At 37.5% G+C, this 17,897-nt stretch overlaps 1 protein-coding gene across 1 annotated transcript; it reads right to left on the reverse strand.

The window, feature by feature from the left end:
- Positions 1–38: 38 nt before the first annotated feature.
- On the reverse strand, positions 39–15,548 carry LOC112048499 (DNA polymerase zeta catalytic subunit). Its single transcript, XM_024086029.2, has 20 exons — positions 15,334–15,548; positions 14,366–14,499; positions 13,230–13,358; positions 12,763–12,857; positions 11,907–12,685; positions 11,645–11,825; positions 11,272–11,366; positions 10,085–11,196; positions 9,819–9,935; positions 9,056–9,740; positions 8,663–8,854; positions 8,019–8,139; positions 7,398–7,642; positions 6,291–6,448; positions 5,128–5,265; positions 3,454–3,591; positions 1,957–2,147; positions 1,318–1,545; positions 605–821; positions 39–250 (listed from the first exon to the last, which is right to left on the reverse strand). Exons 1-20 carry the CDS (start codon positions 15,392–15,394, stop codon positions 89–91), a joined length of 5,178 nt encoding a protein of 1,725 aa, XP_023941797.2. The 5' UTR covers positions 15,395–15,548; the 3' UTR covers positions 39–88.
- Positions 15,549–17,897: the final 2,349 nt, after the last annotated feature.

The raw sequence follows: 17,897 nt of genomic DNA on the forward strand, positions 1-17,897 counted from the left end.
CGATTGCTAAGGCAAAACTGAAGGAAATAAAGTGTTAAATATATACTTCTATTTATTACATGATTCCGCATACAATATTCCTTATCCACTAAAATTCGATTCTTTCTTCCATGTAGTTAGGCGGCAAGTTATTTGTGACGTCACGCAGTTGCTCCAACTTCTGTATGGCTGCGACTCGCCGCCAAAGAACAGGACATTCTGTGTTCTCGCATTCCGTGTACCGCGGATGACCGCAGCAGGACTTACAAATCTGAAGGAGAGAATGGTTTTTTAGACTATATTTTGTCTTTATATCTTGTCACAAAATTGTGAAAAAATATGAAAGTAAGTGAAAGTTCGTCCGCGTGGAATTTAGTTTTTCGGTTCAGTAGTCGAGGCGTGAATGATTAACAAACATTCATATCATCAAAATCATCAGTTTTCGCAAATTTCGGGAAACCATGTTATTTTTCGGGATAAAAAGTATAGGTTGATAACGAATGATGCGGTAGCCCAGAATCCTAGGGTCGGCACAGTTCAATTCTAGGGTGTGCACAGCACACCCGCCAACCCCCCGCTAAATACACCGATACAGGCATCTGATAAGAAATGAAACTCTACCGACCTGGTTACAATGCAGCAAGTCCTCGTCAGCGCGAGACAGTCGCGCGGCGAGCAGTGTGGTCGAGGGTCGCGCGCGCGCGGCGCACGGGCCGCACAGCGAGCGGGCGCCGCGCGCGCCGCACACCGCGCACCGGCCGCGCTGCATGTATCGCGCGATGCCGCCCGCCGCGCCCGCCCGCTCCAGCAAACACTCGCGACTCCAGCCGATTTCTTGCCACCTGTTGCCACGACGAACACGATTACAACAACGAAACATTAATTCTATAGAGACAGTTATTATAATAGCATTAGATTGTTGATCATTTACTTTGACAGAAAAGTAATGTCTAGCGAGGCCAGTCCTTATCAAATTAGTCTGAGGCTATATCTAATACACTCTTTACGGTGCTCTTTAACCGACAAAAAAGATTACAGAAATGAAACATCGATTTTATAGAGACAGTTTTTTATAATCGCATTAGATCGTTGATCATATACTATGACAGAAAAGTAACGTCTAGCGAAGCGGTCTATACTAATTAGTCAGAGGCTGTGTCTAATACACACCTCCTAACAGAGCTCTTTAACCGACGAACACGATTACAGCAATGAAACATCTATTCTATAGAGACAGTTTTTATAATCGCATTGGATTGTTGATAATATACTTTAACAGAAAAGCAACGTCTAGCGAGGCAAGTCCTTATCTAATTAGTCTAAGGCTATGTCACACACCACTTGTTGACGTCCGCGCCGAGCAGCGACAGGCACCGGTGCAGCGGCGGCAGCAGTACGCGGGTCGCGTAGTACGCCACGTGCGGGCCCAGCGAGCGGTCGCGCAGCAGCTCGTGCGGCGCGCGCGCCAGCCGCACCAGCGGCGTGCCGGGCGCGCCCGCGCACACCAGCCACGCCACGCGCTCGCCGGTGCGCGGCGTCCGGCGCCGGTCGCGCGACGACAGCCGCCTGACATACAACGCATCCGTACAATCATCATCATATCAGCCAACTAACTGACGCCGCGCGGTATCACCCGCGTGGTACACGTTCCCGTAGGAATACGGGGATAATATATAGCCTATAACCTTCCTCGATAGATGGGCTGTCTAATTCCATAAATATCCCTACGGGATACGGGAATTTATAAAATATAGCCTATAGTCTTCCTAACACTGAAAGAATTTTTCAAAGCTTACCAGTAGTTCCTGAGATTAGCGCGTCGAGATTAGTAGCCTAGTGAAATTTGGTATTAAGATATATTATAGCCTGGATTAACACATAGGCTACTTTTATCCCAGAAAAATCCATGGCTCCCGAGGGATTTGTGACAAGTCGCGGGCGTCCACTAGTAATCTAAATAAAAGGATTAACACTAACTTGGCGATCTCATTGGGCGGCGCGGCGGCCCCGGGGCGGTACCCGGCCGCGCCGTGGTACTCGCGCGTGAAGAACAGCTCCTGCGGACACAGGCTGCCGGCCGCCAGCCGCGCCAGCGCGCCGCACACCAGCCGCTTCACCAGCGACATGTCGCCCGTGTCGAATAACGCGCACAGAGAGCGCTGCAATAGCTGAAATTATTACACGTATTATAGGACTTAAAGGGTGATTACAAATATAAGAAAACTAATGTCGAACAAAGGTTATGATTCACAACACTTGTCAGGACAACTTAATTAACAAATCAAACTGTAACTAAAATAAGACCCTAGAATGGCAGAGAATGACCTTGAGTGGAGTCACGCACTTGTGAACGATGTATGTAGGGTTAAAGGCGCCTTTTACTGATATCAAACACTCCCCTTTTCCACTCAAGTCACTCTCCCCGCCTAACAAATCAAACTGTAACTAAAATAAGACCCTAGAATGGCAGAGAATGACCTTGAGTGGAGTCACGCACTTGTGAACGATGTATGTAGGGTTAAAGGCGCCTTTTACTGATATCAAACACTCCCCCTTTCCACTCAAGTCACTTTCCCCGCCTATTCCAAGTAACCCATAAAGAATTACACAACAATAGATGTGGACGGTTCGAACGCCACGAGCATACTGAAACTAACACCCAACACGAGATCGTGCGACGTCATATTCGTCACAGACTACTATTTCCAACACTAAACGGCGATAACACACGCTTTTATTGAAGTGAAACTTCTTTAGGCGCATGAGGGTAAAATTTTTACAGATGTAACGTTACGCTGGTATGCAACGGAAGTGTCGAAAAAGAGAAAGAGAGCGATCGAGACCGATTGAGAGAGGGCGAACGTAGCATGAAGCAATTTGCCGTGGAGTGAGAGTAGGGAGCAAACAAGTGAGAAAGATTGAGAGAAAAAGTGACACAGAGCGAACGTCGTATCACGCACAGTGCTATGGAGTGAGAGGTGGGAGAGAGCTATAGTGAGAAAGATTGAACGAGAGAGAGAATACGAGATATCGAGAAATAATACACGCCATATTGGTTGTGTATTCGTTTACTAGTTAATTATTAGAACTTTAGATGGCATTTCTGTCGCATAGCGTCATTTGCAGTAAACGCAGATTTTTCATCTATTTACAATATTATTAGCCCTTATACAGTGTATAAACAGTGTGAGATTTGTATAAATATAAACAAGATTTAAAAATTAGTTCGTCAAAGAAGTTACACTTCTGACATGTGTACTTTGTTCACATGTCAGAAGTTCAGATTTTGAAATTTTATAATCTTATTTATTTTGAAAATATCCAGACAATCTTTGTTTTTTATGTATAAATCAGTTAACATTGACCTTATTTACCCGAATGTATCATAAAAATCAATATATTCAAACCTAGTCATCATCCCCATTGGACCTGTTACAGTTTCGTAATAAGTATAGAATAGATATACCACCATACCTTAACCCCGGCCGGGCAGCCATCTCTGCGGACGGTCTCGATGCCCTTCGCCTCGTACACCGGCTTCTCTTGCTCCGGACTTTCGTACATGTAGCCCACGTAGCGTTTCTTCGTTTGTAAGATGCAAGGCTGATACACCTGTATTATTATCATTATCAGCCTATTTTAGCCCACTATATCTTATAGAAGCCCCTCTTCTATATTCATCATCATTTCTACCCATATTCGAATCACTGCTGAGCTTGACTTTCCTCACAGAATTAGAGAGTTCAGGCCAATAGTCCACCACGCTGGCCCAATGCGGATTGGCAAACTTCACACATGAAGATAATTGAGAAAATTCTCTGGTATGCGGTTTCCTCACAACGTTTTTCCTTCACCGTTTGAGACACGTGATATTTAATTTCTTAAAATACACACAACTGAAACGCTGGCCCAATGCGGATTGGCAGACTTCACACTCGCAGACAATTAAGAACATTCTCAGGTATGCGGTTCTTAAAATGCACACAACTGAAAAGTTGGAGGTGCCCCATGCCCCGGATCGGATTCAAACCCACACCCTCTGGAATTAGAGGTAGAGGTCATATTCTGGACTATCATGACTCTCTTGTATATTATGCTGAATATAATAGTAAAAGTAAGAGATATTCGTAGGTCTTTTAGATCTTTACAATCGCCTTTCTATAAACAACTAATACACCTACACTGCCTAGTTGCCCCAGAGGTTATCCTATTCTGCATAGCAGTATTGAAGCAACATGGTGTATCCATCACTTGAACGTCCAGGGAACAAACCATCCCGGCTTACATGTACCGTCATACGTCCGCGGGACCAAAAGTTCCCAGTAGAGTTGCTGCGGCAATTTTGCAAAATGATACTCTAACGTGTAAAAGATAAAGTATATATTAGGATGAGGACTTGCTGAATTGTGACGAATTTTGCTAGTGAACTTACTATTATATTGCAGCATTTCTTTGTAAAATCTGTTCAAAGTTGGTCGCATCACGTGACTGTGTAGTGTCGTGGGTGTATTTAGTAACTTTTTTGTTTGTGAAATTGGATTTATTGCATATTTCTACAGTGGTAATATATTAAATTAATCAAAAAAAACGTGCGTGCTTTAAAATGGTATATCTTAGTGTTTTGTGTTCAAAGGTTACTTTTGCGTAACTTAATGGGCAAGTATTCGGTAAGTTTATAGGTTGATGTGGAATCCCAAGGTGCTGGAATGGCGACCCCGCACCGAAAAGCGCAGTGTTGGCCGACCCACCACTAGGTGGACCGAGGATATCAAGCGGGTTGCAGGGAGCCGCTGGATGCTGGCGGCTCGAGACCGTTGTGCTTGGAGGTCCATGCAAGAGGCCTATGTCCAGCAGTGAAAGTCTATCGGCTGATAAGGTAAGGTAAGATATAGGTTGATGTGGATTACGATTAATCGATGTAGATATCCTTCGGTATACTATGCGGTATTTATTTTTGTGTAACTTCATTGAGTTATATGTTAACGTAATTGTCGAAATATTGTTTTTAAATATCATGGGAAACGGTTTTATTATGACATAGAGCGGCAACTTTTTTTGCGCGTGCTAGATGCAGAAGTCATATCGACTGGGCTATCACGGCTGCGTACTGTCGTGGGCTATTCAAACAGGCTGATGATATATTCGTACCTTCTCCAGTTTGAGGGCGACTGGTGAAGGGTTGTCAGCAGTGACCGCGTCAGCTATCTGCTGGCCGATGTCGAAGGCCTCGGCACGGGTACCTCCTGGCACCACCACAAACATGGAGTCTGTGTCGCCATAGACAACCTAAATAACACACATTTTGTTAAGTTTTAAGTAAATTACAAGTTAAGAAAGAAGCTTCCACGTCTAAAAATTGGTTAACCATACTAGTACGATTGGTCTTCGGGCAGACCAACCTTGCGTGTTTTGCCATACACTACCTAAATAACACACATTTTGTTTAAGTAAATTACAAGTTAACAAAGAAGCTTCCACGTCTAAAAATCGATTAACCATGCATACTATTACGATTGGTCTTCGGGCAGACCAACCTTGCGTGCTTTGGTATAAGTGAAACCACGGTATACGGTTGTGTATTATACTACAAGGGCATACTATATCTTAAGGTCTTATATACTAAATGATTTCTATACAATTACAAGATTAATTTACGTCATGATGGCATGTACTTACTAATGGACGTGTTATTTTCTAGGCGAAACATAAAGTGATACGTAAACACTTATACTATACATGTAGTATTGCCTTGGTTAGCTTAATGATTTATATTATTTACAAGCGGACCCAGTCAAGCTTCGCTTTGACTTATGTGCAATTCTTCCCTGCCCTACCCTACTCTACCCCCACCCTACCCATACCCTTCCCCTACCATACCTCCAACCTACTTCTGAATCTATAGAATAAATCTTGGAAATTGATTTCGGAAATAGAAACTTTAATTTACACAAAATAAATTTATGAACACATGCGTAAATGTTAATCGTTTGTCAGTATTTCTGAACGCACGTAGGTATAAATGTCAATCATTACATATAATAAACAGTATTTCGACAACAAATGTTTGACGGGTACTAAACAAAGTAACATATTTTATGGAAAATTATTCATCTTTCATAATTATTTATTCGTCGAGTTTTCATTATTTTTAAGATGTATTCTGCTATTCTTGGCGGAGACAAATCCAACGAATCAAAAACTATGAAAATCGGTCCAGCTGATCTCGAGTTATAAGTGTTGTAACAAACCCGACTTTCTTTTATAATATACAGATTTATAGCTATGTTTTTCTTGACTGTGGCCACACATACCTTAGCATTCCACTTGCTGTTCTTCACCAGCCTGATGGCCCGCTCCAGTGTCTCCCTGCCCTTCGCCACCACGCTGTCGCCCACCTCCACGCACGGCATGCGCCCGCTGAAGTTCGCCGCCGTGTAGCCGTACGTCACGTTTGCTATCAACTTCAACCCTGTGAACCAACCACACCAAATATAACTACTTATGTTACGTGCTTACAAAATCACTGCAAAAAGTGATCCGAATTTAGCTACCACTGAGCGCACAGATGCACAATTTTGTTTAATTCCATTATATATTTATGTATATATAGTTACCCGACTGCAAGAAGGGTTATGTTTTTCGCGCGTATCTTGTATTTATGTTTGTTTGTATGTACGTATGTATGTATGTATGTAATATTCTTTATTACCTCATATCTTCCAAAACACTAAACGGATTTACGTAATTAGGATATCGTTAAATTTGTCTCAATAACCCAAGTGTTAGAGTCTTAGATAGGTGAAACTAAAAAAAAATAACAAGACGACTGTGAGACGATATAGACTCGAGGTGAAAAAATTTTTTTTTTCTAATATTGCAATATGGGTATCAAATTTTTGTGAGAATTCTAAGATCGTATATCATGTCCATGTTTAAAAAAAACTACAATTAGAAAAACGTTATTTATTAGTTGTCTATACAACGCGATATGTGTCCGCGAGGCGGATGACTAGGTATAGGTGCGAGTAGGTTTGTGAAGTGAAGTTATAAAATAGCCTAAATTAAATATATTGATTATAAAAATCGGCTAAGTGCAGGTCGGATTCGCCCACCAAGCGTTCCGTAGAATTTTTTGAATATTTGCTTAACCTCGGTTGGACGTATAATAATATTAGTTAAGAATTAGTATATAAAGTAACATCGTGACGTCACAGAATGGACAGTGTTTTTGACGTTTGGAAAATTTGAAAAATACATGATTGTTAAATTAAGTTGTTTATGAAATCATTAACTTTTATTAATTAATATCGATATATTACCGACCCTTATTCCATGTACTATACGAAATTAATATTGTTCATATTAAATTTGATATGAGTCAGCTACCCTATTGGGTGACCACTTTTAAAAATAATTACCTAACTGTCGGGAGTGCATGGCTTTCTTCACGGTTTCGTCTGTCTGCAGTTTCATGCCTTTCTTCACAGCCTGCCTCGCTGCGAGGATTCTCCTCAGCAATGCTGGCAATACTCCTCGACGGACCGAGGGTTTTACGAATCCAACACCTACAGGCGACCAATGGACGAGACCGTTCTGCATTAGTGTCTCCAGTTTAGTTTGAGGGATACGTAATCGCCAAGCTCCGAATTCGTAGGGAAAGTCGCTGTAATTAAAAGATTTTTTTTAATTTAAAATTTTTATATATTTTTTATTACCTCTAAAATGAGTATATACTCGTTATATAAGTTATTCGGCACATGATATGCAATGTCCGCGATTTTCTCAAAAATTACTAATCAGATTTGAATAGGGTTTTTGGTATTTAAATGCTTTGTTTTTTTCAAAAACGCATAAGTAAGAAGTAACAAGCCCCATACTGTATTAGCAGTTTAAAACTTTTAGCTATATCTTTAAGATTTTTTCCCAATTTATCTTTTTTATATAACCTCTATTACAGCTATTAATTATTATTATAAAGCAAATGAAAAAAAAAATTGCTATAAAACAGGTTTTGGTATATAAATTAAACACGCTCTTACCCATTTATATTTTGTACTCTTCCGATACAAGTTGAGAAACAGTAGTTATAAGCGATCATCATTGATGGATAGAGACTTTGAAAATCTAATACAATAACTGGATCTGAGTAATAACGAGATTCTGAAACAAAAAAAAATTAGTCAGATTATAATAATTAAATATGACGTGCCTCAAACGATGAAGGCAAACATCATGAGAAAACCTGCATACCGGAGAATTTTCTTTAATTCTCTGTGTGTGTGAAGTCTGCCAATCCGCATTGGGCCAGCATGGTGGACTATTGGCCTAACCCATCTCATTCTGAGAGGAGATTCGAGCTCAGCTGTGAGCGAATATGGGCTGATAAATATATGATAAATAATGAAAATAAATAGCATAATTATTGTTGAGTTAAAATAATTGTAAAATAATAAAATTGTACTTGTTGTTCCAAAAAGTAACATGAGATGTTGGTCAAAAATAAGTCTAATGAGTATTGTCTTAAAGATGCATACATTTTAAGAGAAAGTAAAAATCTTGACAACATTTAAAAAGAATTACTAAAGGCTTGAATAATAATTATTCTTTATAATGGAAATGGAAGCTCGATCTCAAGTGAAATGCAACCCCATTGTAATTTTTTTATGTATTATTCTTAGTTTACCTGGTTCAAAAATAAGAGGAAGGCATTCCGGTGCTCGCATGGCTGCCCTCTGTTTGACTGTGGGTGATAATGCTACCAAGTTGAGAGGTCTCGCCGCTCGGAGCATCAGCGACTCCACTCGAAATTGAGAACCTCTCGATAGAACTTCCCACCACTGCAGGCCGAATAGCCGCGCTAACTCCGATGTACGATCTAAAATATGGAATTAGAGGGTATTGAGAAGGGGAGTATTGAGAATAGAGGTAAGATTATACTCTTTGTACTTTGTAGCTATATGTGTACCATCCATATTCAAAATAGTAACAGAACTTTGCAATTTTTGGCAGAAATGTATAATCTTCTTGTATTTTTAAAACGAAAGTGTTTCCGTAAATTTATGGAAGTTCAACTCACTGATTATGTCAAGCTTGTCCAACATTCGGACAGTCCCATTTAATTTCGTCAGGTAATATTCCACAGGAATCCATCGCAGTATTCTAGATCGGTCATGCCACCATCCAGCCAATTGGGCATGACTGTATGTGGGCACCCTTTCTTTTAACACTTCGTACATGCAATTCTCAAAACTGTAGCTCGACAGTGCAAGTTCGTATCGAAACAAACGCCACACGTTAAAAGTGATCCTTCCAATTATTCTACCCTCGAATTCATTTTCGTCATTCCTGTAACGTTTCTGGCGATTTTTCTCCGTGATTCTAGAAATTTCCTTTACCATTTCCAATCCCAATACTTGCGCCCTTTTCAGTACGTAACCCCAAGAATTCATCTCTATTTCGTATCCACACATAATATCGGGATCATGTTTCTTGACGAAATCAATTACTTTTTCGAAAATTGCATTTTCATCATTTACGTAACTAACTTTGTAATTAAACACGCATCTGTCTAAGAATTTTGTGCCATTTGTACTATCGACAACAAAAATTTCAGTAACATTTCTTTGTAAATGGTGGTTTTGCGGGCAGTCGTTTGTAACGGAAAGAAATACAGCTTCTATTTGATCTATTGCTGGGTCCGGATTAAAATCTCCTCTTACAGCCGTATGTACTTCTATAAGCATGACCGTAAGGAAGTCGTTCTGTAAAATCAAGTATAATTAGTTAAAAGGCTAAGTAGGTCATAAATAATTATAAACTCATCAATGATTTTTATTTACCTCAACTGTTTGAGAAAAAAGTGAATTTTCCTTATTATTATCACTACCACCAAAACAAAGAAATGATCCATCAGGCTGCATTGTCACTTGAAGAGTGTTATTTAATTCCGATTTTTCCTGTAACAGTAGAAAACAGTAAATTACTTGCTTTTTACAAATTGGCTTATAAATCTTTTTGAATTCATTCAGCTTATTTCGATATTCGGAAACTGTAAAGCCACAATTTGAAAATTAAGTAAATAAATAATTGAAAACGAAGTTTTTACCTTCTGTGTTAATTCTAAGCTCAGTGTGTTATTTAAATCATTAAGCCCTATAGCTTGGGAACTTTCTAAATCATCAATATTTACTTGGACATCATCAGCACTTTCTCTAGGTAATTCTTTAGCTTTTGTATTAGTTTGGTTTTTCTCAAACCATTTTATTACTTCACCGCGTGTCGGAGGATTTTCCAATGGTCGTAGTATACATTGTCTGTTACTTGCAAGTAATAATTTTAAAGCGTCGGGTTTCGACGTTTCTTCAGACATTTCGTTTGTCTGTAAAAATAACAACTGGCGCCACTCTTCTATACTAGTGACGTCTAAAACTTTATCAATGGGTTTTTGATCTCGAGCTAGTTTGCTGTTTAATTTTAGTACCATTTGACCGATTTCCACTTTGTCACCGACATCTTTGTAACATGAAAAATAAGGTTCAGGGTTTCTTGTTTTTGGAATCGAATATTTTTCTAGAGTTGATAATACATACTCTTTAGAGGGTGGTCTAATTTTAGGAGTCCAAATTTTTCTATTACAATTTTTAGTTTTACGATCTTGTAAAGAAATATGTTCAATTTTTACAATGTCTTTTAATATACTTTGACTTTCTGTATTAGAGGATTCGTTTTCTAGTATCGATTTGTCCTCAATTGATAAATCAAATAATTTTGATTTATCATAAAAACTTTCTATTCCTATATCTTGTTCAGGTGTTGAATCATAATTGTCTGTAAAAGACATATTCATTGATTTATCTTTAACATTATTAGCATTCGATGGACCTGCAACTGGTTCAAATTCTTTTTTTATATCATACAAAACAGCTGCACTCGGCAAAGGATTTTCATTTTGTATCATAGTTTCAGGACTTTTAATATCAAGATTTCCTTTAAAAGGAGAATTAATTTTAGATGCTCTTTTAAGATGTAAAATAGATATATCTTCTATTGTTTCTCTAGAAACGTCGATTTCATCTGTTTCACTATCAATTTCTTTATCTTGCTTTTCTTGGTTGTCTTTCTCTAATAATTTAACCAAGTCTACCTTCTTTTTGCCTTTTGGTCGAGATAACCCTACTTTAAGTGGTCTCATTTTTCTTTTTCTTACTTTCTTTACATCTAAAATTATAAAATCGGTAAAACCGTTTGAACTTTTAAATAAAATCAATTAAAATTATATATTAAAAGACATACGATCGTCATCACACGTTCCATCCAACTGTGGTATATTAGCTCCATCCCAAAATGAATCATTCCATGGTGGCGAGTCCTCACTATTTTCCTTGTTACTGTAATTATTTAACTGAAATACATATGTTTAGGTAAAAATAGTACTTAATAAATAGCTTTTAGATATGGTTGCAGCATGCTACATCCACTGCACAGCGACATGTTTTAAGTCAGAATTTTAGCGATACTTTATGCAGACAATTATTAAGAATTGAATTAACTTAGCTATCACGTAAATCTTACGATACTATGGGTAGTTTACGAGTATATAAACCCTAAAAAAATGTTGTCTCATCAAACTAATCGTTCAACCCATAGGGTAGTTACAATAACTTACCGAGTATAGGGATCCAGAAGAATAGTTTTCTCATCATAGATTTGTGAATATTCTGCATCATCAGATTCTGTGCTATTTTCCATATCAGCATTTGCTGGTGTACCCATTACACTGTCATTTTCAACTGGTTGTTCATCTAGATCTTGCAACATGTCAACAAGTTCTAAATCTTCACTATCCACTAGAACATAATATAATTTCTTACTTAGAGGAAATATAATAGTATAAATGTTCATAATTTATGAAAATTTCATTTACTTACAAAATATTTGGCTATATTTTAAAGAGAAACTGCTATTTAATGCAACATCTTCATCAACAACTGTATCATCTATATTGCAAATTGATTCTTCTTGAACTCTTCTCAACGTTGTATTATAACTTAAGCTTGTACTATCTTGAATATGATTACTTATATCAGTAGCATTAAGTAATTCAGAACCGCCTTGGTTTTCTGCTGGATAATGCACTAATTCTTTTGTATTTTTAACATCTACTAGTTTATCACCATTCTCTGCCAGTTTCAATACCATGATTTTTTCAAATTTACTATGAGTATCTGTTTCTTCAATGCCTATTCGTCCCTGAGATAATGAATTCGAAGCTATTGATACATTCAACTTCTTTCGTCTTTCTTTTTCTTGATTCCATACCTCTTCAAGACCAGGGTTTTCAATGCCATCACCTCTACCTACTCTTTGGCGATATATAATATGAGCTGCAATACAGTCTACTTCATAAAAACAACTACTTTCAGGCTTCACTCCAATTTCATCAAATGATTTAGCAGGTTCATCACTATATTGTGATAAACCATTTTTTCGAAATTTTACATGCTGCAAATCAACATTACTCATACCAAAAAGGTTGAAGTCAATAAAGAACTGCAGTGTAAAATTTAAATGAGACTCATGAGGTTGTAAAGATTGACCCAAAATTGCTCCATTACTACATAATTCAACTGCTTGCCGTATGAGACCAGGACTGTACAAAAATATTTTTAAAAATAGATGTTCTTTATCATGATATCCATAAAAAGGTCTGAAAATAACAAAATTTATTCGTCACATTGGTAATTTGTGCTTCATATATAGATTTGGTAGGCTTAAAGTACTTACAGTCCTTTAACCAAAGTAATTTTGTAAACATGTTGATTTGCTGATGTTGCTTGTTTTAAAGCAATGTTTAGAGCTTTGTCTAAGCTAGCTGCTATCTGAAACATCAAGAGATTTTATTACTAATTTTGTCTCTGTTATTATATTGTAAGTTTATTCATATTCATTTAAATAATTTTGGACTTGTATAAAAGGAAATTTATTTATATTTCATACTCTCTATGATCTTGATCTTGAGATACTAGTTTTTAGAATTTATTTAATCATCTTCAAGAAGTATAACTTATATTATGATGAAGTATAACTTTTAACTTATTTTACAAAAAACTTTCTTTGATTAATGTTATATATTTTTTTTTTCTAAGAAAAAAGCTGGATCTGTCAAATTAGCCCAGTTTATGTAAGAAAACATGTACATTGTACAAATTATACATATTAGATGATTAAACAACAATTATCTAATTACATACTTGATATAAAAACTGAGGTTCTGGATTTGGTGTGGGGCATGGTATGTAAAAGTATGGGAATACTCCATGTACATGTAAACATGCCTTGCGCCCATCTGGTGTAGGTCCAAATATCCTCAAAACTGGTACCTGTAGGACAAACAAAGTTCTTAGTTTATTTCAGGTTTGATGCCCCCCGGTGACACTGTGGATATACAAGACAGAGGTCGTTGGTTTGATCCCCGGCTGAGCCAATTGAGGTTTTCTTAATTAAAGTGACACCAAAAGGGGTGTGGATTTCCATTCAACTGTTACCAAATTAGCCCACATCTTCTGAGATTGCATCAGCACTTACCATCAGGTGAGATTGTAATCAAGGGCTAATTTGTAAAGAATAATAAAAAAGTTAAGGTTTGTCAGGTCTAGGAAGTTGCGACTTGAATGGTTGAATAAGTGGTTTATTCTGTACTATTATTATGTATTAGTTCATAGTTATTTCATAATCATTAGTCACACAAGAAATAAAGATAAAGTTGCTGCTTGTTGTAATAGGTATATGAGAAATTCTGTCAGGATATATTTATTTAAGACATACAAATGGATAACTGGAGAAAAGCTTCGATCTGACATATTACTCACTAGCCAATACCCTGTAGTTTCATCCACATAGTTTCTGTTCTGTTAGAATACAGGGACAAAATAAAGTAAATACACTCACAAATAATGTGGCTTTATTTTTCGGTTAAGTAGATTCAGATATACCCCCTACAACACCACAAACTTTACCTCTTTATAATATTAAGTATACAGTATAGATGTTTACATCTTCGACGTCAGAACCGGTAATTAATAGAACAAAACAGTCATGCAATGGTATACAAGTCATATCCAAAGGAAGAAGGCCGAAACAGAGATGGGTCACAAAAGTAGACAGGTGGCAGGGGGCAACTGGACAAAATCTGCAAGGGATCAAGAATTGTGGAAAAGCTTTGTTGTAGGGAACAATCAGATGAACAATGAATAAAGGCTATCTTAATTTAAAGTATAGATGTATATTTATAAACAACTTCAGTAAGGATTTACTTAGTAAGAGAATGTTAGGACTAAAATCTCTTTACCACAGTATGTTTTAAAAATAAAAATGAATAAATTCCAACCTGCTTTATGTCTGAACCTCTGAATTCTGAGTATATTACATCAACTCCAGGCAATGGCTTGGCCAAATAATGATCACAGACAACCAAACGCACAGAAAATTCTGGGAGTACTGTGACATCTAAGTGAGTAGCATCTGAAACGATTGTTCTATAACTGAAGTCATACTCAATATGCACTGTTTACCAACAAACAAATTAAAACTGGGAGTATAAATCCCTAGTCATTTCACACCTAATAATAATTATAAATAAACAAATGGAGCCATGATAGCCCAGTGGATATGAACTCTGCCTCCAAATCCAGAGGACACCCTCCTCCTTAATAACAAAACAATACATAATTGAAAATAAACAAGTTATGAAATGACATGCATTTTCTACCTTTATTTGAAATTTGTTTGCTGGTAAACAGTGCACATTATGTGTGGCTGTATAAAGGAGAAGTAATGAAGTATTATATAAATTATGATCTTAATAAATACATAAGTTTCAATTTAAAACTAGTGCCTCAAGTTTCACAACATCTGGTTGGGATAGTTGTCATACTTGGCACTGGCATAGGCTTCATAAATGGACTTGCAAACACCATTGGTCTCTAGCCGCCAATCACGCTGAGACACTCCAAGCATAACTCACTCTATCGTACGCTGAGTGACTTTGAACCTTCTAATGAGTGCATAGTTAGGGACCAACTGTTAAATCTGTATGTCAATTGTACAAATATGTACAATTGGCATACAGATTATGTCATGTAAAAATATGAACTTGAAGACATGGTGTTTAGAAGTCCATTCTAGAGGCCTATGCCCAGCAGTGAATGTCCATTGGCTTTAATGATGAAAGGCACAGGAAGCAAAACAAATAATTTCAATTAAATTAAGAAATCGAAAGACAATTTCATGAAAATGTCCAACTTTTAACTTCTAAAGCATTACTTGGCGAAACAACTGGTGCAAAATTTATCTTACTTGATTCATTGCTCTTTTCAGTGGAATCGTTTTGTATTTCCCTCGTAAGATGTCTTAGCATCTTCAAAGCACATGTGGTACGTTTGTAGTTGGTACATACATTGTAAATTATAAGTTTTATGAATAATTATTAATTAAACTTTTGCTCTTCGACCAAACGAAAGTTCCATTAAATTAAATTAATTTACTCTTTGCGAAAGAGATAAAGATATAGATAAAGATAAACTAAAAACTTGACAAGTAGAAATGTCAATGTCAAACCAGCTAATAATTTAAAAACAATGTGACCAAAGAACTCAGATTAAGGGGAAACGAAATAAGGTCACGTGACCTGAAGCAAAAAACTTAAAAATGCCGGCGTAACCGCCCACCTATTAATTGTATAATACCTAATAACCAAAGATTAAAGAATACATAGGCAGATAAAGCGCACGGAACACGACGCTGTCGTAGCCGTTCCATAAAAAAATTCTAAAAACGAATACATTCTTAAACAGTCAATCAGTAGGGTACGAAGCGTCGCATCAGTAGAGGTGAGGCGTATATACTGGAGCAGGTCTTAACACTAGGTTTGTTGGAAGACGTATGGCGTACGAGTACGGAGCAGGGACATAAACACGTATTAAGCGTATTTAGAAGTACCGAGTACCGAGGAGCGCAAGACGTCAACAGAGTGCGAGTCCAATACTCGCAAATACTCTAACGGTCCAACCAATGCGGGACGTGTTCAGAGACGCGTTCGATTAGTAATGTGTGAGTGAGAGACTTCTATCAATGCCGAAAGAAAATAGACTTTGTTGTCTAGACATAAGACCGGTTTTTCAACGCAAAAAACACTTCATACTCCAACAGTCAAAACATCGCGAGACGCGTTCCCGGACGCGTTCGTTTAAGAATGTGTGAGTGACGTCCCATTGCCGATGAAAAATTGTCTTTACCTTGTCAAACATAAGACCGAATTTTTAACGCAGTATACACTTAATACTCCAAACATCGTTCTGAAGCATGCGTGAGTGAGTCCCTGATTTTAATCCTTATTTTAAAAACATAATGTGATCATATAATGTTTTAGTATGATTATTTATCCGCTAAGGTAACAAGTTAATGTAACCCGACAGTATCATGAGGTAATATTAAAAGAAATAACTAAATAATAAAATTAAATTGAAATTTTGAAATATTTTTTTTTTAAGCAAATTTTTTTTTTTTTTGGATTACAAAAACCAAAAATAGTTGAAGAAACCAATTGAGAAAAACAAAATAAAAAGACAAAAATGATTTACTGTTACCCGGGATCGAACTCGGATCCTCAGTTCATCGCACCTTGCGTACATACCACTAGTCCAAATGACTGTGTAGAACTCGGTTGAAATTAATGTACGCTTACTATCAGATAATATGATGTAAAATCGCTGGCCACTGAGTATTTAGGAGTACGTATCTATAGGTCCTAATGGCTCGTACTTCTAAATACTCGTGGAGCTAGTCTTTGGAGCGCGTCTCTCGGCGTACTCGTACTCGTAAGACTCAGTACGCGTTTTAGCGAGTACGACTCACCTCTACGCATCAGTAATTTTAAATATTATTCAAGAAAAATGGCGTCATACGTTTTTAAATATTTTAAAAACTTTTCACAAAAACTAAAGAAATAGATGGATGTTGAAGATGGAGTATTTTTTATTGGTAATTATTTATTATTATTTTTTTTTCTCTCATTTATTTATTACTTCTTTTTTTTTTAAATTTTTAACAATATAAGTATAAAATACAAAACATTATTAAAAATTTATAAAAAAAAAATTCACCCTCCCGCTGCGGGACATTTGAGTGTCCAAGCAACCGGTGGTCAGGGCTCCAGAGTGAGGAACCTCCTCACAATACGCGCCGTCTCAAGAATCACTGCCTTTTGTATCCGACTCTTGATCCAACAGTTAAGCGAAAGCTTCTTAAGGTGTTGGTCGAAGCTTTTCGCTATAAGACCATTGACTGAAACAACTATCGGAACAATAATAGTTGCACCTGATCCGATAGTCGCTGCGCAGTCACGGTCACTGTTGGCTCAAGAGTCTGAAACATAGACAACATCCTTGACCGGTACGCAGTAAGGTTAGTTCCCCCCACTGTTGCCCCATAGTACGCACGCATGACGCTCTCATTGAGTGGACGAGACCATCTCATGCGGCGCACTATACCACCGGTAGCGGGAGCACTCACTGGAGCCCGCAGCTCCACTTGCCCCAAGCTCTCCGGTAGTATATCGTCGTCACTCTGCTGCTGGTATTGTTGCTGTTGTTGTTGCCGCCGCCGTGTGGTGACACCCCGATGAGTCCTCCAAACCGGAGTGGGTGTCACATCCCCCGCAGATGTTGGCGGGGTTTTAAATTCCTCCGGCGACGACGGCGATGATGACGACGATTCATAGTTCTTGATTTGTGCGCTCGTTCTGCCGCCTCCACGTCGCATGTTTTCTCTTATTTGGGTTCATTGTATTATTCACTTGTGATATTGATGATAATTTCTATTTTATTTGAATTATTTATTGTATTTCTTTAAATTATTAAAAT

This window comes from Bicyclus anynana, chromosome 12 (assembly GCF_947172395.1).
Source record: "Bicyclus anynana chromosome 12, ilBicAnyn1.1, whole genome shotgun sequence".
In the NCBI taxonomy this organism is placed as follows: Eukaryota; Metazoa; Arthropoda; class Insecta; order Lepidoptera; family Nymphalidae; genus Bicyclus; species Bicyclus anynana.

Excerpts from the sequence above, each read along its gene's own strand:
- LOC112048499 (XM_024086029.2), bottom strand. The coding sequence starts at position 15,394 with ATGCTAAGACATCTTACGAGGGAAATACAAAACGATTCCACTGAAAAG. Across the intron at positions 12,858-13,229 it reads AACCTCAGTTTTTATATCAA|ATAGCAGCTAGCTTAGACAA; the intron begins GTATGTAATTAG and ends TTGATGTTTCAG. Across the intron at positions 7,643-8,018 it reads AGAGTACAAAATATAAATGG|CGACTTTCCCTACGAATTCG; the intron begins GTAAGAGCGTGT and ends TTTTAATTACAG.